This window comes from Leptopilina boulardi, unplaced genomic scaffold (genome assembly GCF_019393585.1).
Source record: "Leptopilina boulardi isolate dan_hultmark-lab unplaced genomic scaffold, ZJU_Lbou_2.1 LbouV2_266, whole genome shotgun sequence".
Taxonomy (NCBI): Eukaryota; Metazoa; Arthropoda; class Insecta; order Hymenoptera; family Figitidae; genus Leptopilina; species Leptopilina boulardi.
The window spans coordinates 4,206,930-4,228,702 of NW_026137825.1; the positions used below are offsets into that span (position 1 = coordinate 4,206,930).

Below are 21,773 nucleotides of genomic sequence, written 5' to 3' on the forward strand. Positions count from 1 at the left end.
AATTTTTAAATGACAGAAATTCCAATTCACCGAATTTCAAATTTGTCCGAATTTTTAATTAATAGAATTTTTGCGACACCGAATTTTCATTTGTCCGAAGTTACAAATCACGGAACAAACAATCGAGAGAAAGATTTTGGCGCAATTTTTGAAAATTAACCAATCACGATTTTCTTGATAATTTCTAATTGGACAAATTATCAAAAATTGCGCCAAAAATTTATCTGTCGATTGTTTATTCGCGGTCAATTTGTAATTTCGGACTGAAAATTCGGCTTTTTAAAAATTTTATTAATTAAAAATTTGGACAAATTTTAATTTCTGTCATTTAAATTTTTCAATCAGACCATAAAATAAAAATTCTGCCAAACCAAAAATTGGGTAGTTAAAAATTTTGTTATGTAAAAATTAGTTATAAAAAGAAATTCTAAATAATAATAAAATAAATAATAAATTATTATTATTATTTGTTTTTTTTGTTTACTATATAACAAAATTTACAAGTTTCTGATGTATAAACACGAAGGATTGCTTTTCAAGAATTTTAATGCAGAAAACTTGTGCGCGAGATATAATATTTGAATTGTAAAAGTGTATTTCCAGAATTATTATTACTCAAAAATGTGAGCTCTTCTCTCAAAGAGAGCAACCGAACTGGTGCATTAATCCAAACCAACAGTTATAGGAATTGCAAATATTGCGAAGGAATACCACTTCCTCAATTAGCATATAAAATTAGGCCAGGAATTCAAAAGTCATTTGTAATAAAAAAAACAAAATAATAAAAAAAAAAAAAAATTTCACGGAAATCTTGTTTGAAAATATTCTGTTTATTTATTTAAATTCTTTCAAATCGAAATTCTAAGTAATAATAATTTTTATTGGATAATCATGCGCTCCGAATATTATTCAAACAAATATATTTCTTTGTATCAAATATAATTTTTATTTGAATCAAATAAATATTTATTAAAAAAAAAAAAAAATTCTTTTTTCTATACAAAGTATCCAACTTGGAAAGATTCCCCGGAAAGTGCCCCCTGGAGGTTCTATCAGAATTCTGCCGGAAGTTTTAACGTAATTCCTTCGGAATTCTATGGGAGTTCCAAAGAATTTCCGATGGGATTCCGACGGAATTAGAACTCTAAAAATTAAAAAAAAAATTAATCGGAATTCCGTCAGAATTCTATTGGAACCCCGTCGGAATCCCATCGGAAATTCTTTGGAACTCCGCCGGAACTTCCAACGTAATTCCGTCGGAATTCCATCGAAGTTCCAAAGAATTTCCGATGGGATTCCGACGGAATTAGGACTCTAAAAATTAAAAAAAAAATTAATCGGAATTACATCAGAATTCTGTCGGAACTCCGTTGGAATCCCATCGGAAATTCTATGGAACTCCGACGGAACTTCCAACGTAATTCCGTTGGAATCCCATCGGAAATTCTTTGGAACTCCGCCGGAACTGCCAACGTAATTCCGTCGGAATTCCATCGGAGTTCCAAAGAATTTCCAATGGGATTCCGACGGAAGTCCGACGGAATTAGGACTCTAAAAATTAAAAAAAAAATTAATCGGAATTCCGTCAGAATTCTGTCGGAACTCCGTTGGAATCCCATCGTAAATTCTTTGGAACTCCGATCGAATTCCGACGGAATTACGTTGGAAGTTCCGGCGGAATTCTGATAGAACCTCCAGGGGGCACTTTTCTGAAATGCTAACCTTTTAACTTAAACAGAAAATAATCTTTGATTTTTTTATAAATAAAATATATAAATTGTATAAAGAAGATTGCGTTCTACAAAAAACCTACGATAGTGAAGAGAGAAAAAAAAATTGATAATAAAAGTATAAATTACACAAGAAAGAGTTTCCACGTAACGTCAAGAGAAAAGATATTCTCTGACCGCAGGCTAAAGAATCACTGGCCTTCTATTTTTCTTTTTTCCTTTTTTTTTTTTGCTCCTTTTCTTCAAATTTTATTTTATCAAAAACTTTTTTCATGATTCAGTGCTCAGAATTCGCTAAAACTGTAGTAGAGAAAACGCGATGGTAATATACTCTGTAGATGAAGGAGAAGTTCGCTAAGGATATATATATATATATATATATATATATATAGGAAAGATGAGAGTCGGCGAAGTAATAATTCTGCAATGAGTATCTGGAAAGACCTCGTTATCGGGTTCCCCTGTCAGGTTTCTCCGGTTTCCGGTTATATCTTTAGTATTATGCTCGTGAATCTCGTGAGTCTCGAAACCTATATATGTTTCAATATTGTTAAGTGCAAAAAAAAAAATTATTAATTAATTTTTTATCTATTAACAGAGCTGATAAAAATCATTGTTTTAAAAAAAAAAATCCGATTTTTTTTTTTATATGAAGCAAATTTATTTTTAATATAATTTTACAAAATTGATAAATTAAAATTAATAAATATTTTAACGATAAATTTATTAAGCATCACTCTCTAAATTTGAATAAGTGAAATTTTTTTATTTCTTTTTAACCCTTAACTGGCATTATGGGTCCAGTAGACCCGAGCATTTTTTCTCGTTCAAATTAATTGAATGTATTTGAATATTTTTTATATTTTAATAAATAAAAATTATTTATTTTTTTTTTTTTATAAAAATAAACCTCTCGGAAAATTAAATTTAACAGATTTAAATTCAAAATATTTTTTTTTAGTACAACTAACAAATTATTTAAATAAAATAAATTTTTTTCTATTCTAATTTGTCGAGAAAAAAAATGGAAATTTTTTTTAGATATTTAGAAAATTGCGTCATTGGAAGCAATACAAAAGCCATATATAGTTGGTTAAGAATAATGAATTATGAATGACGATAAAGAAAGTAGAACTCAAAATTGCGTAATAATCACATGAGAAAAATTGTACCGAGTCACGCGAATATACCAGGAATAAAATATGGTTCATCTGCGCACAAAGATTTCATATATATATATATATATATATATAGACTTATTGACATGGAATGGAATTTAATTTAATTTTTTTTTACTTTTTTTATATTTTAATACAGCATACGCGGGAGTAAAAAAATTTATTTATTTATTATCATACACGAATTTAAATTTAAAAAAAAATTAAAATTGTTTTTTCCCCCTTCTCCCCCCCTCCCTGGCAAAAAATGACCTAAATTTTAAGGTTATGTTCGTTTCAAGACTCTGAATAGGGCCGCAAGTCCTCCTCCTCACTTACCCTCTCTCCGTATTTCCCGCCAAAAATGACATAAATTTTGAGGTTATGTTCATTTCAAGACTTTCTATATTGCCGCAAGTCCCCCGTCTCCCCCGCCAAAAATAACATAAATTTTGAGGTTATATGATCGTTTCAAAACTGAATAGGGTCGAAAGTCCTCCCCTCTCTCCGTATTTCCCGCCAAAAGTGACATAAAATTCTGAGGTTATGTTTGTTTCAAGACTCTGAATAGAGCAGCAAGTCGTTCCCCCTTTTCTCATCTCTCTCCGTATTTCCCGCCAAAAATGACATAAATTATGTGGTTATGTTCATTTCAAGACTTTCATTAATAGCCACAAGTGGAGGTAGATTTCCCGCCAAAAATGACCTGAATTTAAAGGTTATGTTCGTTTCAAGACTGTGAATATAGTCGCAAGCCCCCCCCCCCTCCTTCCTTACGTTGAAGGAGAGGTGGATTTTCCGCTGAAATTGAACTAAATTTTAAGGTTAAGTTATTTTGTCGGGTAACGACCAAGAAACAAACATAACCTCAAAATTTATGCCAAAATTTGGGCGCAAAAAAACAAAGAAACAAACATAACCTCAAAATTTATGTCAAACTTTGAAGGAAAATGACCAAAAAACGAACATAACCTTAAATGTAGGTAGTTTATATATATATGAGAAAATACTGAAATTTTGAGAGAAAATCAAGATTTATCATAGGAATAAATCGCAATAAATTCATGCCACGATTGTATATATATACTTGCATGAATGCATCGTCGTCGCTATGTGCCCAATGTGGGAAAAGTTCAAGTAGCTTCTCACGTCCGGAATATCTGTGAAAATCTTTAAATTTCCGTGCCAGCGACTCTTAAAAAAGTTCACTGAGGATATCGCTCATATAGTATATCTATATATATAGCCAGTCTTGTCTCGATTGTATTGCAATATTCGCGAAGCAAACTTTTTCAATGAAAATCAAAATTTTCTATATATATACGAAAAAAAATGAGTAAAAAAAAGTATTCAATTGATTAATTTAGATTTGAGTCAAACAAACTTTTGTTTAAGGATACTTTTAGCCCTATAACATAACCTCAAACTAAAAAATTATTTTTCACAGAATTAAAAATATATTTAAAATTTATTAAACCAAATTTTTTGTAAGTTTTACACTGAAAAAACGTAATTCTATGTATATATCTTCTTGCCGCCTATTTAAGGATATTTTATATACTTGAATTGAGTATATACTATTCTTAAAATAAGTATATATTCTTAATATTAGAAATATTATTATTAGTATATTTTCTTTTTAAAATATATATTTCTAATATTAAGAATACATTATTATTTTAAGAATAGTATATACTTAATTTAAGTATAAAATATCCTTAAATAGGCGCCAAGGAGATATACTTAAATTTAGATTTATATGTTTTTTCGGTGTAGTTGAACAATTATATATTATTGAATGAAATAGTTTTTATAATTTATTTGAAGCATTAAGTATTTATATTTATTAGCTTCAATTACTAAATTTATGTTTTAAGTAATTTAAATTTTATTCAAATTATTATTTATTAGACACGATAAAATAAATTATTTAAGTCTAGTAAATATTCATTTGGTTCAAATATACATATTTAATGGATCAAAGTAAATTATTTATTTAAAAATAGTAATATATTTACTCTCTAAATCTGAATTAGTATAGTTTTCTATATTAATGAAAGAGTACGTATTCGAATTAGTAAGAGTTTTGACTAATTTTTAGTAAAAAAAACTACTAATTGCTAGTAGAAAACTACGAATTCATGGAGTAAATCGGCTTACTAATTTGAAATAGTAAAAAAATACGATTTACTCCATGAATTAGTAATTTCCTACTAGTAATTAGTAGTTTTTTTACTAAAAATTAGTCAAAACTGTTACTAATTTGATTGGTAAACGAATACGCACTTTTTCTCTCTAAATCTGAATTAGTGAAAATGTTTACTAATTTGAATTAGTGACTCACTTTTTGATTCTGAATTAGTAAAATTTCAAAATTTTAAATTTAAATAATAATAATAATAATAATTAATTAATAAATTAATATAATTTAAAATTTTACTAACAATTAGTAAAATTTAACTAATTCAGAAGCAAAAAGTGAGTCACTAATTCAAATTAGTAAACATTTTCACTAATTCAGATTTAGAGAGTTCATTAGTAGAAAACTACTAATTCAGATTTAGAGAGCATTTATTATAATAATTAATTAATAATTAATAATAATAGTTAATTATTAATTATTAATTAATAATAATAGTTAATTATTAATTATTAATTAATAATAATAATAATAATAATAATAATAATAATAATAATAATAACAATAATAATAATTAGATAATTTTCAAAAATTCATAGTTCTCATTTATTTAGTGGTTCTCATTACATGAATTTTGTATGTCAACCACATTTTTTTTTTTTGTTTTTTTTTTCGAAACCGTCTTTATACACCTGGCCTCAGCTTTTCACATTCTATACCCGTGGAAAAATTGAGTTTCAGACATTCAGACAATTGTATGTGAGAGAGTGAGAGAGATATTCTCATCCCTTTCTCTTCTATCCTGCTGCATCCCACACATTTAGAGAATCCAAGATTCAAGAATTCTTGAGAGAATAATGGATGTTTTTCAAATACATCACCGACATTTGCTACTGCTGCATTTACGTGTCTCTTCAATCTATTCAAATATGAAGAAAAATCTTGAAAATTATTTCTCAAATATATATATATGTATATGTGTTTTTTATTCACTTTGAAAAGTACATCAGCTAAAAATCACTTTTTATTTCAAATCTTTTTCTCTTTAGTATTTTTTTTTTTTTTTTTTTTTTTTTTGTTGCTTTTTTCCACGTCGGTAAAAATTCACAACTTTTATGATCAACGATTAAAAAGAAAAAAAAAATATTTTTTCATAAGAAAAATAATAAAATTTTTTTTTAAATTCTTTTTTTTAATTTTGTTGATAGGGGAACGTTGCAAAAAAAATTTTATAAATAATTATTTATTTTTCACTAAAACTTTTGCTAAAAAAAATATTACTAAATCAAATGGTAATATTTTACTAAAAATTAGGAATTAGTGATATTTTACTAAAAATTAGCAATTAGTAATATTTTACTAAAAATTAGGAATTAGTAATATTTTACTAAAAATTAGCAATTAGTAATATTAGTATACTATATATTTAGTATACCAATATTACTAATTCCTAATTTTTAGTAAAATACTACTATTTGATTTAGTAATATTTTTTTTACTAAAAGTTTTAGTGAAAAATAAATAATTATTTATAAAAATTGCAACGTTTCTTGAACAACAAAATTTTAGTAAAAATATATTACTACATCAAATAGTAATATTTTACTAAAAATTAGGAATTAGTAATTAGTAATATTAAACTAATAATTAGTAATTTTAGTATACTAATATTACTAATAATTACTAATTATTAGTATATTAATATTACTAATTATTAGTGTACTAATATTACTAATTAGTATACTAACATTACTAATTAGTAATTACTAATTCCTGATTTTATAAATTTTACTATTTGATTTAGTAATATTTTTTTTACTAAAACTTTTAGTGAAAAATAATAAATTATTTATAAAAATTGCAACGTTTCTTGATCAACAAAATTTTAGTAAAAATATATTACTATACCAAATAGTAATATTTTACTAAAAATTAGGAATTAGAAATTAGTAATATTACACTAATAATTAGTAATTTTAGTATACCAATATTACTAATAATTACTAATTATTAGTATATTAATATTACTAATTATTAGTGTACCAATATTACTAATTAGTATACTAATATCATTAATTACTAATTATTAGTGTACTAATATTACTATTTACTAATTAGTATACTAATATTACTAATTAGTAATTACTAATTCCTGATTTTATAAATTTTAGTATTTGATTTAGTAATATTTTTTTTACTAAAACTTTTAGTGAAAAATAATAAATTATTTATAAAAATTGCAACGTTTCTTGATCAACAAAATTTTAGTAAAAATATATTACTATACCAAATAGTAATATTTTACTAAAAATTAGGAATTAGAAATTAGTAATATTACACTAATAATTAGTAATTTTAGTGTACCAATATTACTAATTAGTATACTAATATCATTAATTACTAATTATCAGTGTACTAATATTACTATTTACTAATTAGTATACTAATATTACTAATTAGTAATTACTAATTCCTGATTTTTAAAATTTTACTATTTGATTTAGTAATATTTTATTTTCTAAAGTTTTGAGTAAAAAAAATAATTGTTTATAAAAAATGTTTTTCAACATTTCTCATTTTATATTGCAATATTTGTTATTTTACTAAAATTTTACTGAAAAATTACTAAAAAATTAGTTGAAATTTTCAATATCTATAAAATTAGTCAACAAATTTAAATCTAAATCTCGCAAATTTAAATTTAGAGATTAAGTTTTATATAATTGGAAAAAGGAATTCTAATAAAATCCTTTCAAAAATCTTGAATAAGAAGAAAATTCAAGTTCATTGAGAGAAAAATTCACCCCAAAGTGTCTGAGCGGAAATAAGGTCATTTCCCGATAGTTATGCACACATTTTGAAAAGAAGCATTTCCTCGATAGGCTTTCTCTCTCTCTCTCACTCTTTCTCTCTCTTTTTTATTGCGCGTGCGGTCATTGTAGAGTTTCCCAAGTGAAGTGGTAATTGAGAAAAGAAGAAAGCTCAACACTTAAAAGCGAAAGAAGCAAAAAAAAGAAAAAAAAGAAAGGAGAAAAGAAAAAAAAAATTGAAAAAAGCGAAAAAAGGATGAAAATTTAAAATTAAGAAATGGCTATAATAGCTTGAGTGGAAGGAAAATGTAGAAAAATAAGAAAAAGAGTAATACTCTGTTGCGTTTTTGAAACTTTAGAAACTTTAAAAAATTGAAAAACATTACCCTTTTAAAATCTCGTGAAATTTATCATAAAAAAAAAAAAATAAAATATACATATTCCCCTCTGACAAGTAAACGTAATGTGAGTTTTTTTTACGCTGAGCTTTTAAATTTTTTTTTTTTTTTTTTGCTTTTTATTTTAGTTGCTTTCAAAAAATAAAGAGCTGTTAAATATTTTTCATTTGTAAAATTTAATTTTTTTTTCTCATGTGATTATGTACACTGAAAAAAAATTTTATTTTATTGAAATAATCGTTTACTTTACTATTATCAAATGAATATATTTATACGGAAAAAAAATTTACCTGAAACAGCGAAAGATTTCACTGGTATAGCAAAATTTTTAATTGCTTCAGTTAAATCTTTCACTAATAAATTTTTTTTAACTGTTTCAGATAAAAATTTGTTTTCCGTGTATTAAAAAATTATTATTTCAGTCAATTAAATTATATTTGTTTCAAATAGAGAAATATTGGTTCAATATTGCAGTTTATTTGATTCAAATAAAAAATATTCAATGCAAATAAATTATTTATTTGATAAACCCGATTTGAATAAAATAAATTTTTTTAATACTGAATACAAAATAATATTATTTAATAAATAATATTTTATTAATAATACTTAATAATAATAATAATAATTATTATTATTATTTAATATTTTTAATAACTTTTTTTTTATCATGATTTCGTCCCAAGAATCATTAGAAAATTTTCGTCTGCTTTTTATTATTCTTAAGTTGAGTATATATAACAAAGTGGCGTTCCTTGTTGAAAACTTTTCACGCGTTGCCCTTATGTGATTTTATTTCTGCGCATACACAAAGTTTTTGTTCCTAGAAGAAGAATACATGAAATTACTCCAAGTGTATAACTTTTTCGCTGGTGGAGAAAAAAAAATTGCATTCTATAAATTTGCACGTACTTCTCGACTAAAATATAAGTATAACAATGTTTTTTTTTTAATTTTTTTCTCTTTTTTCTTAGAAAAGTAGAGAAAAATCAATATTAACTAAGGGGAATTTTTATTCGAATGAACTAAATTTTTATTTGAACTAACTAAACTAAACTTTCAAGAAAACTAACAAAATTTGTTTCAAACCAAAACTAGATTTTGTTAAGTCAAATAAACTTTTTATGAGTAAATAAAAAAATTGCGAAATAAAAAAAAATTAAAAGAAAAAACAAATTAGAAATAAAAAAAAAAAAAATGCCGGGAAAAATAATGTATACCTGTGAAGTTGTTCGAAAAAAAGAGGAAATAGGTTCTTCAAAATGGTCTAAAATGTGAATAGTCACCCCCCATATGGTTTCCTTTTTCGTTCAAGAGTGTCACGTGTTCAACAACTGCCGTGCAAATGGAGTAAGAAAAAAAAAATAGAAGTTTCCTCTTTGGACAATTTAGACACGTGTGTATTTTTTTCCGGTACATTCCTATTATATTATTGTTATTATTTTAATAATAATAATAATAATAGAAATAGTCACTTTCCTGGCTTGCGTCAAGTTTAGACACGATTAGTGCTTCCTTTTGTTCCAGAAAATTAGAATTCACAATTACGCGACTTGATTTATGAGAAGGTTGTTAAATGAGAAAGGATATGTAATTTTCCTGTGGAGACTTAGAAATGTTTCCCCTACATTTTCCATAATTTAAATTTATACAAGAATTCTGATATTCTCTCCTCAGTGTCCTATTACGTATCATGCTTATTAATTATACAATCCCCCCCTTTTTTATTTTCTTTTTTCTTCTTTAAAAAATTAATTTGCTAGAATTTTTCAAAATTTTTATTTTTTTCGAATCATTATTGAACAGAAATTTCATTTAACCATAAATTTTTAATTGTAAGTTACAGAATTGTCACGTAAACGAATTTTTATTTTTTTTATTTCTGACTGTATAATTTAAATTCGAACAAATATTAATTCAGTCAAATTCGAATTTAAAAGAAAATTATTAACCCTTAACTGGCACTATGGGTCCAGTAGACCCCCCCTTTGTGACATTTTCGTTTGAACACTATATGTTATGTTCTACATTGTGATATTTTTATATTGGTAGTACTGCAGAATCTTTTGTAAATTATATAAAATATGGAAAAGAGAAGAAAAAAAATGAGCGATGGAGAAATTTGTTGAATGTGATTAGTGAGTCGTATCCCGTGCAGAAATTCGCCAACCTGGCCCTAACCTGGTTGAAACAGGGAACCTAAGCGAAACCAAACTAGGCCCTGGTCGGGCCTCGGTTTTAATCGATTTTAATCGGGCTGAAATAGGGCTTCTTCAGGTGCGGCCCCCGATCGGGTTCCCTCTGTTTCATGCAAATTTGGAATTACCCGATCAGGGCCCTGCTAGGGCCCTTTCAAAATTTCTGCATGGAATTGGATTTAGTGGCAAAAAGCAAGTGTTTCATACTAGATAATGAATAATTGGGGAAAATATATATGAGGGAATAGGGAAACATTTTAAAGTGGTTGTATTTATAAATTATCTTTAATTAACCCTTAACTGGCACTATGGGTCCAGTAGACCCGAGCATTTTTTTCTGAAAAATAAATAACCTTTTTTGCAAGTCATGCTGTTGTGATAATTTTTTTTCTTAAAGAATAATAGTATATAATCTTGAATTTTGAAGTCACAATATTAAAATTTAAATAACTCTTAAATTTTTAAGTAAAAACACGCAATTTTTTTCACAATTTTTTTTTAACTAACTTAAATTAAAATAATCCCTGTAAAAAACTATAATGAAATTTTAAAAAACATATCATAAGGTACCTCAGATTAAATTTTTGGGCAAAAATATTCAATATCGGCTGTACATTACACGTTTGAATACTTTTGGTTCAGCAGACCCGTTGTGCTATTTACGTTTGAATTGTGCCAGTTAAGGGTTAAAAAAATTCCGTTTAAGTAAATGATATAGATTCTATTTTTATATTCTGTAGTATTCCATTCGGCGAAATAGAATTTAAATATTCGGCTAAAAATAAATTCTAATGAAAATTTTGAAAATTTGGGTACCCATTAATTTTAAAGATTATTTATGCTTCTTAAAATATTGTATAGATACAAGTGCGGTAATTGTGTTTAAAAATACTTTTGTATTTTTGATAAGAATGTAAAAAAAAAATCGTGATAAGCATATATTTATTGGCATTGAAAAGATTGAGTAACAAGTATAATCTCAGTTGTTTACATGACACAGGTGCTTATAAGGGAAAAATTTTCTTTTCAATTTTTTTTTTTTTTTTTTCTAGACTTTTGTTCCTGACATCTTGATAGAAGATAGACGGGAGAGGCTTTGCTCCCATGAGAATTTATTGGTGGCATAAACTTTCCCCATTGAAGATTCTCACTCGAATTCGCAATTCTGGAGCATCTTTCGCCTTCACACACACACACACACCCACACACACATATATATCATTCTAACGCTCGGAACCCTGCACTTAAAATATTATCCCGTTAACTATGCACTATGCACTTTCAAATTGAAAACAAATCAACTAAAAAATACTCGCGTTTGCCGAATTGCACTTTTTAAACCGAAAAAAAGAAATTTTTTTCAATTGAAATCGCAAAAATACGGAAATAAAAAGGAAATGAAAAAAAAAATGCGAAATGGGGAAAAAATAAAGAAGAGAAATGAAAAAGAAATTGGGGTTTTATTTAGGAAAATTTTTGTTGAGAAAAATATGTTTGGAAAATAAAATAATAATGGTTTAGGGAGCGATTAAAATTCTCATTATCTGATACAGTACAAGGTGTATACGCAGACGTCACGTATACTTGTATTGTATATATAGCTCCTGAGTATAATTCCAAGTTTCTTGCTAATGAGCAAAGCTAAACAATTATTTGGGCACAAAGACCAATGTACCTCAAAGTTCTAATCGCGTTAATCTGACATGAAGCATCTGAGAGAGTCCTTGGATCTTGGCTTCTATACCTCCAATATGTATATAATATATACGCTTGTTTATGTTACTATATAATTACTAAACTGTATGTAATAATAAACTTAAATATTTACCTTTATTGTATATATTAGGTATATATATATTCAAAAGCTTGAAATTTACTACAGCTAATTTTAAATTATTGAAAAACAAAATTTTTTTTTCACCTTAGGGATAAAGAATTGTAAATTTTGTTGTACATATGCTTTAAAGTAGTTCAAAATATTTTATTGGTACTTGAAATAATTCAGGATATTTTAAATACTTCAAAATATAAATAAAATTTTTCAAAATTCAAAAGTTTCAAAATATTTTAAAATATTTTAAAATATTTCCAAATAATTCAAAGTATTTTAGGATACTTCAGTAGGATACTTGACAGTACTTTGGGATATTCTAAACAACTTCAGATAAGACAGGTTATGATTTAGATAATTTAAGATACTGTAGATAATTTTAAATACTTGACGATAATTAAAAATATTTCAAAATATTTCAAGGTACTTCAGAGTACTTTAAGGTACTTTAGAAACTTTTACGAAACTTTAGATAATTCACGTTATGCTATAGATAAATAAATGTTCAAGATAATTCATAGTACTTTAAGGTACTTCGGGATAATCCACAAAACTTCAGATAATTTAGGTTTTGCTTCAGATAACTCAAGGTACTATACAGATAATTTAGGATATTTAAAAATATTTCAAGATAATTAACACTACTTCATGGTACTTTGAGATATTCCATAAAACTTTAGATAATTCAGGTTATGATTTAGATAATTTAAGATACTTCCGATAATTTCAAATACTTGAAGATAATTAAAAGTATTTTAAAATATTTCAAGGTACTTCAGAGAACTTTAAGGTAGTTCAGAACCTTTCACGAAACTTCAGATAATTCACGTTATGCTTTAGATATAAAGGTATTGCAGATAATTTGAAATACCTACGTCAAAATAATTAAAAATTTTTTTTAACTATTTCCAGATTATTTACAGTACTTTAAGATAGATAATTCAGGATCTTTTACGAATTGAGATAATTTACTTTATGCTTTAGCTAACTCAAGGTACTACAGATAATTTTAAATACCTTGAGATAATTTAGAATATTTTAAAATATTAACAAAATACTAGATAATTTTAAATAATTTAAGATAATTTAAAATACTTCAAGTTAAATAGGGATATTTCAAGATAATTCACAGTAGTTTAGAATATTAAATAATACATAATACTTTAGATATTTTAGGATACTTTAGATATTTTTGGATATTTTAGATATTTTAGGATACTTCAGATATAGTTCAGGATACTTTAAATACTTCAAGAAAATACAAAATATTTAAAAATAATTGAAGCTAATTTAGAGTACTTGAAGGTAATTTAGGATATTTTTCGAAATTTCAAATAATATTTTATTATTACTAATTTAAAGAGTACCCCTAAATATATTTTGAAATTAACCTCAATTTAAAATGAACACTTTAATTGGATACAAACAGTTGTTTTTTTTTTTAAATATTTCGAAAATTATAGAAAAAATTTTGTTATTATCCTATACACAGAAGGCAATTGGAGAGACCTTGAAAATTGGAAGACATTATCTTTTATGAGTGGCGCTTATATATTTTGAGTATAACTATTCCCTGTGATGTTCGACTTGTTAAAAGTTTTTTTTTTTTTTCTTTCGTGGTATATAAGTATAAATGTGAGAACCTGTATTTATATATGTACATACCTGAGAGTCCTGAGACCATCCCCTTGAAAAATTTTCGAACCTCTTCTTTCGATCTTTGAGGTGAGCACAATGACCAGGGGAAAGAGATCGGTTTACCTGTTCAATATATATACATATATATTCCCCGTTCACCTGTAGAACGCGATTTTACCTTCGTCAGGTGAATACCGCTCTCTCTCTCTCTCTCTTTCTCTCTCTTTCTGTCTTCCTTTTGTCACCTTTAAAGACAAAATTACGCTTCCATCTTTCCCATAACATTTTTTTTTTTCTTATTGTTCACCGCCTCCTCGTTCGCTTCTTTAAAGCAAATAATAATATTAAACAAAAACCGCACACTTTTTTGAAAGAAAATAAAATAAAAAAAAAAAAAAATTAGCAGATATCTTATTTCAAGGTAAAAATGTGTCTTCAATTTTAAATCTTGTATAGCTTCTGAAAATTACATTCTTTCATAATATATTTTTTTTCCAGGAACTAATCTCTAGGGAAAATCAATTTGGAATAGTTTTCACGATTATCTTGGCTTAACTTGTAGATAAATGGCTTCGAGTTCCTTTTTTTTTCCAACACGAAATTGTTCCCGTGCGAAAATGAGGGAACGTAAATTTTCACCTGTTTTACATTTTTCTTGTTTTTTTTTTTTTTTTGTTTGTTTAAGTATAATAATTTACTAATTTATTGCTCCTTTTTTTGGAGGAAGGGGAATTTTCTAAATTAGTAATTTCATAAAATTAATTTTATAAAAACTGCCTAAATTTATTATTTAAAGAATATAGTAATGATTACATGACAGTATAGTAAATTTTCTATAACGTAGATAACAATTTACTATACTATTTTGTAATAATAATTACTAATTTAGCGTTTTTTTCGAGGTAGGAAAATTATTTAAATCTAATTTCATAAAAAAAAGTTTTATAATTTATAGTAACTAGTAAAGATTACATGGCAGTGTAGTAAATTTAAATCTACTTTCTAGAAAATTTTTCAGTACGTAGATTAAAATTTACTATACTGTTGTGTAATAATTATTTACTAATTTACCGTTTTTTTCCGAGAAAGAAGAATTTTACAAAAATAATTTCTTATTAATAGCTTAATTTTATAATTTAAAAAAACTAGTAAAGATTACATGACAGTTTAGTAAATTTTGATCTACTTACTAGAAAATTTCCCAGTATGTTGATTAAAATTTACTATACTGCTATATTATCTTTCGTAATTCATTATTTCTTCTAAATTAACCACAAAATTTTTTATTTCAAATATTAATTAATTAATAAAATTAATTTAAAAAAAATTAATTAATTAATTAAAATTAATTCAACAACATTAATTAATTAATTAAAATTAATTCAACAACATTAATTAATTATGTTAAAATTTTTTTAAAATAATACTTTTTTTTTTTTTTATTATTATTGTTATTATTCTTTTTTGAGCGGGAAATGCGGGAGAAATTTTAGTGAACGATGCGTTGTCATGGGAAACGAAAGGACAAACATGTAAAGAAAAAGGGCGACTTTGGTTGTTGTATATATTGAAAATAGTTAGAGAGGAGGTAAACTGGACTTGAAGCGTGGCTGCTTCAGTCTCTTCGGAAACGCGCATTGTGGCGGATGTCTGCTGCTTTGCAGTGGCTTCTTTCACGTGTTGATTTTTTTTTTTTTTTTTTTTCCTTTATCCCGTGTATTTTACCTACCTGGTCAAACAGGTAACACGAATAAAAATGTGTAACTGTGTGGTATTCTAGTGCGTGTGTTTGTCTGTGAGTGTATACCAATATATATATATATATATATATATATATATATATATATATGTATAGTGAAATGAATCATATGTGAAGAAATTTAAAAAAAAAAAAAGTTTCACCTTTCATGTGATATATACATATATATTGTTAAATCTGTGATTTGTTGATTACATCATGTGTAAAAAATATTGGGAATTGTGCTATGGTCAGTTTTAAAACCAGCAATCTTGAAAGGTATATTTTAATTTTATATTTATTTATTTTAGGGAATAATGATTTTTTTTTTTGCTCAATAATTACTAATAGAATAAGTAAAAAAAAAACTGAAAATTTGTTAATTAGTCATATTTTACGAAAAAGTGGGAAAAATTTAAATTTACTTTTAATCATTTTTGAAAAATTCAAAAATTACAAAAAAAAATATTACTAAATGAAATAGTAATATTATGATAGAAATAAGTGAAAATTTCTAATAAAATTTAGTCATTTTTTGCTGAAACTTTAGTAAAAAAAAAAAAAAAAAAAAAAGTATTAGTAGGAAATATTACTAAATCACCCAAATTTGACTAAATATAAGTAAAAATTTCTATTAATTTGAATTAAAGAACGAAACAGTGAAAAATTCTACTATTTTTTTGTTTTTTTTTTGATAATTTTTTACTAAAAATTTAGTAAAAATATAGTACTAAATCAAACAGTAATATTTACTAAAAATTAGTAAAAATTTCTACTAATTTTAAATAAAGAACGAATTAGTGAAAATTTCTACTATTTTTTTTTTCTAATTTTTGACTACAACTTTAGTAAAAAGTTATAATTAAATTAAATCGTAGTAATTACTAAAAATTAGTGAGAATTTCTACTAATATTTAGTCATTTTTCGCTAAGTCTTTAGTAAAAAAAAAAGTATATCAGTAAAAAAAGTATTAGTAAAAAAAGTATTAGTAAAAAAATACTACTAAAAAAATAGTACTAACTAAAATAGTAATATTTCACTAAAAATTAGTAAAAATTTCTACTAATTTGAATTAAAGAACAAATTAGTGAAAATTTCTACTATTTTTTTGCGGTAATTTTGGACTAAAACTTTTGTAAAAAGATACTACTAAATTAAATAGTAATATTTTTCTAAAAATTAGTTGAAAATTTCCACTAATTTTAATTACTGAACGAATTCTCACTAATTCAAATTTAGAGAGAGAGAGAGAGAGAGAGAGAGAGAGAGAGAGAGAGAGAGAGAGAGAGAGAGAGAGAGAGAGAGAGAGAGAGAGAGAGAGAGAGAGAGAGAGAGAGAGAGAGAGAGAGAGAGAGAGAGAGAGAGAGAGAGAGAGAGAGAGAGAGAGAGAGAGAGAGAGAGAGAGAGAGAGAGAGAGAGAGAGAGAGAGAGAGAGAGAGAGAGAGAGAGAGAGAGAGAGAGAGAGAGAGAGAGAGAGAGAGAGAGAGAGAGAGAGAGAGAGAGAGAGAGAGAGAGAGAGAGAGAGAGAGAGAGAGAGAGAGAGAGAGAGAGAGAGAGAGAGAGAGAGAGAGAGAGAGAGAGAGAGAGAGAGAGAGAGAGAGAGAGAGAGAGAGAGAGAGAGAGAGAGAGAGAGAGAGAGAGAGAGAGAGAGAGAGAGAGAGAGAGAGAGAGAGAGAGAGAGAGAGAGAGAGAGAGAGAGAGAGAGAGAGAGAGAGAGAGAGAGAGAGAGAGAGAGAGAGAGAGAGAGAGAGAGAGAGAGAGAGAGAGAGAGAGAGAGAGAGAGAGAGAGAGAGAGAGAGAGAGAGAGAGAGAGAGAGAGAGAGAGAGAGAGAGAGAGAGAGAGAGAGAGAGAGAGAGAGAGAGAGAGAGAGAGAGAGAGAGAGAGAGAGAGAGAGAGAGAGAGAGAGAGAGAGAGAGAGAGAGAGAGAGAGAGAGAGAGAGAGAGAGAGAGAGAGAGAGAGAGAGAGAGAGAGAGAGAGAGAGAGAGAGAGAGAGAGAGAGAGAGAGAGAGAGAGAGAGAGAGAGAGAGAGAGAGAGAGAGAGAGAGAGAGAGAGAGAGAGAGAGAGAGAGAGAGAGAGAGAGAGAGAGAGAGAGAGAGAGAGAGAGAGAGAGAGGAGAGAGAGAGAGAGAGAGAGAGAGAGAGAGAGAGAGAGAGAGAGAGAGAGAGAGAGAGAGAGAGAGAGAGAGAGAGAGAGAGAGAGAGAGGAGAGAGAGAGAGAGAGAGAGAGAGAGAGAGAGAGGAGAGAGAGAGAGAGAGAGAGAGAGAGAGAGAGAGAGAGAGAGAGGAGAGAGAGAGAGAGAGAGAGAGAGAGAGAGAGAGAGAGAGAGAGAGAGTGAGAGAGTGAGAGAGTGAGAGAGAGAGAGAGAGAGAGAGAGAGAGAGAGAGAGAGTGAGAGAGTGAGAGAGAGAGAGAGTGAGAGAGAGAGAGAGTGAGAGAGTGAGAGAGAGAGAGAGGAGAGAGAGAGAGAGAGGAGAGAGAGAGAGAGAGAGAGAGAGAGAGAGAGAGAGAGAGAGAGATTATCATTACAACATTTAATTAACCATTATTATTCCCAAATGGGTAATTCAAAACTTTGACATCCAATTAAAATTCAAAATTTGACTATACAAAATAAATAAAAAAAAAAAAACATTAACCCTTTTAACGCAAATTACATTGAGTGCTACAGACGAGTATAAAATGTTCATTTCTATTTATTCAACTAAAAAAAAAATTCTATTTTTATCTCAAATTTGTCTTTACTATTTTATTTCAAAAAAACGAAGTTAATTCGTAAAAAAAAACAGAATGTCATTGAATAATATTAATTTTTCAACATCTTGTTTATGAGAAAGTAAACAAAAAAAAAAAGAAAAAGAGGGAAAATAAATTTCACAAAACGAATGGCACATGAAAACAGAATGTTTATCATTATAAATGTGCAACAAAAGGAAAGTTAATTGCCCAGTTTGCAATCATTCTTTCGCGTGTGTAATTCTGCAAATTTATAATTGGGTAATTGCACACCCAGTAATTATGAATTGTAATTCAAAAAGCTTTTTACACTTTCTTCACATAATATATATATATATATATATATATATATATATATATATATATATATATATATATATATATATATATATATATATATATAGAATTCATTATGCAATTTAATTGTAATACTTGTCATGAAATATGCGATTACACACTGGAAAAAAAAATTTATTTGATTCAAATAATCGGTTACTTGACTATTATCAAATAAATATATTTACTTGAACCAAATAATTTTTATTTAAACCAATAATTTCTGTATATTTAAAACAAATACCATTTAATACCATTTTGAGTCAATTAAAATGGTATTTGCGTTTTAAATACAGAAACAATTATTGATTTAAAGAAAAATTATTTGGTTCAAGTAAATATTTATTTGATAATAATCGCAAGTAACCGATTATTTGAATCAAATAAATTTTCTTTTTTCAGTGTACAATATCACTATTTTTTTGAAAATATATTATTTTTGATACCGAATTGGATCAAATTGATCTCAACTCGGATCTCAATATTTGAATCAAATTATATTTTGATCCAAATATTGGGATCTATTCGTTTTCAAATTAACAGTAAAATCAAGTGCGTGTGTAATTTTATAAAAAAAAAAAATTTTTCGAAAACTGTTAGCATTTTTTTTTTTATACTGCAGTTGTTCTAATTTTGTACAGTATTTTTTTTCCCCTCAGCACTAATTTAGTTTGCCCTGTGCACCAATATAAATTTAGAGAACGTGCATCGCAATGCAAAGAAAAGGAAGTTGGAAAAGAAAATACTCTTCTTTTTTTTTTAGTGTTGCTTCTTTGTTTAGCTTTCGGGATATTTAAAATAGTATATATATATATATATATATATATATATATATATATATATATAATACGGAATTCCAGAAGAGAGAAAGAGAGAAAGACTGTATCTCGATTTAAGATGACAATACGTGTGCGGTGATTTTTCAAAGTATATAGTAAGCATCTGTCTTTGGAGCCATTGCCCTTCTCAGTCTCGTCCGCTTGGTTGCTGATCGAAGTACTATATATAAATATACATACTGCAAAGTGCATATATATATATATATATATATATATATATATATATATATATATATATATATATGTATGTATATATGTCCCATACAGTGACAAAAGCGAGTCTCTTCCTCATATATCGGTACGCGACTTTGAGCATACTTGTGACCCTCTGTACAAGTGTGTTGGGGAATTTGTCCCTGTGTGCACTTTGTACGTGCAACTTCTTTGGCACAATGTGTAAATTCAAAAGTGTCTCTTTGTGCACATGAATGGCACGCGACTTTTGACTTGTATTGCTCCATTGTTTAGAACCTTCAAGGACTTATATATATATACTCAATACATATATATGTGCTATTTTATTTTTATAACATATATATATATATATTTATTTTATTTCTATTTTCTTTTTTACAATAAGTCCAAATATACAGGAAAAAAAAAATGATTTACCTGGAACAGCGATAAGTTTCACTGCAACAGCGATATACGTTCATTAAAACAGCGAAAGTTTTCGTTATTCTAGAGAAATATATCGCTGTTTCAGATAAAGATTTTTTTCCATTTATATACTATAATGTGTCATATATATACACTAGGAGAAAAATTTAATTTTACTTAACCAAATAATATCCTACTTTGACACTATGAAAAAGTTGAGTTAACCCTTAACACCATGGGTCCAGTAGACCCGAGCATTTTTTTTTGGCTCAAATTAATTGAATGTGTAGCTTTTGAATATTTTTTTATATTTTTATATATATTAGTTTGACATATTCTTAGTAATTTTCTAAGTTTTTTTTTTTTTTTTTTTTTGATACAACTAATTCGATACAAAAGAATAAATTAACTTTCAAACATTAATAATAATTATAAATTTTTAATTTTAACCCAAAAAGTCACATTTTATTCTATAAAATAAATATAACCTTTTTTGCAATTCCTACTGTTATGGTAATTTTTTCCTTAAAGAATAATAGTATAACCTTAAATTTTGAAGTCTCAATATTAAAATTTAAATAACTCAAAAATTTTTAAGTATATATATATAAACACGTAATTTTTTTAGTTTTTATTTTTCACAATTTTTTTCAACTTAAAATAAATTAATTCCTGTAAAATTAATTAAATTTTGAAAAAACACATCATAAGCTATACCTCGGATTAAATTTTTGGTCAAAAATATTCAATACCGACTGTACAATACACGTTTAAATACTTTGGGTCCAGCAGACCCTTTTGTGCCATTTACGTTCGAATTGTGCCAATTAAGGATTAATCAAATCATTGTATTTTTTTATTTTTTCAATAATTTGGTTTATATACAATGCAAATTTTTTTTTTTTGATTTAACTAAAATTCTTTAGTTATCTCGAATAAATGCGTATACAAAATAAATAACCAAAAAATTTATTTATATGAACCAAATACGCTCGATAGAATAATTTATTTGAATCAAATTTTTTTAAAGAAGAAACTTTTTGTTTCGATTGAGATTTAAAATTTAATCAAATGTAATAAAAATTATTTAGTTTATTTAAATAAAAGTATTCAATTGAATAATTTAGATTTTGAATGAATCAAACGTTTTTCTAAGGGTAACATAACCTCAAAACTACACGGAGAAAAAAAATTTAGTGTTTGCAACAAAATTGTTTGGTTAGGCAATTTTGGTTCTTGTAACGAAATTTTGGTTGGCTGAAACGTGTTATTTCAACCAAAGATTTGGTTAGGCCAACCAAATTATTTGGTTGAACATTTTTTAAATTCCAACCAAAATTCGGTTACTACAACAAAATAATTTGGTTAACATAACAAAATACTTTGGTCTAAAAAACCAAATGATCGTTTGTTATCCTAACCAAAATTTGGTTGAGCTAACCAAACATTTTTGTTATGCCATCAAAAAACACTCAACCATATTTTTTGGTTGATTCAAAGAAATAGTTTGGTTGCTTAAATAATAACAAAATTTTTTTGTTGGCCCAACCAAATTTTGGTTGCTCTAACTAAACATTTTTCTCAGTGTAAGAAATAATTTTTCATAGAACTAAAAATAGATT

The 21,773-nt window shown here is 26.6% G+C and overlaps 1 protein-coding gene and 1 long non-coding RNA gene across 11 annotated transcripts in view; one reads left to right on the top strand and one right to left on the bottom strand.

The window, feature by feature from the left end:
• LOC127281217 (uncharacterized) overlaps positions 1-21,773 on the top strand; it is a 257,929-nt gene that overhangs the window by 52,471 nt on the left and 183,685 nt on the right. For 2 of the 9 annotated variants that reach the window (XM_051304829.1, XM_051304824.1), the window contains exon 1: positions 15,477-15,919. The exons of 4 other annotated variants lie outside the window; for them this stretch is intronic. In XM_051304829.1, the coding sequence (XP_051160786.1) occupies positions 15,888-15,919 (32 nt within the window). In that variant the 5' untranslated portion in view covers positions 15,477-15,887. Of the gene's footprint in view, positions 1-15,471; positions 15,920-21,773 lie in introns of those variants that run through there. 3 more of the 9 variants (XM_051304822.1, XR_007842936.1, XM_051304821.1) reach the window with 3 other exon arrangements.
• Positions 1-21,773, bottom strand: part of LOC127281228 (uncharacterized) — a 204,626-nt gene that overhangs the window by 45,172 nt on the left and 137,681 nt on the right. The window contains exon 3 of one of the 2 annotated variants that reach the window (XR_007842940.1): positions 13,930-14,025. The exons of the other annotated variant lie outside the window; for it this stretch is intronic. This is a non-coding gene — a long non-coding RNA (uncharacterized LOC127281228). The remainder of the gene's footprint in view (positions 1-13,929; positions 14,026-21,773) is intronic. 2 annotated transcript variants of the gene reach the window in all.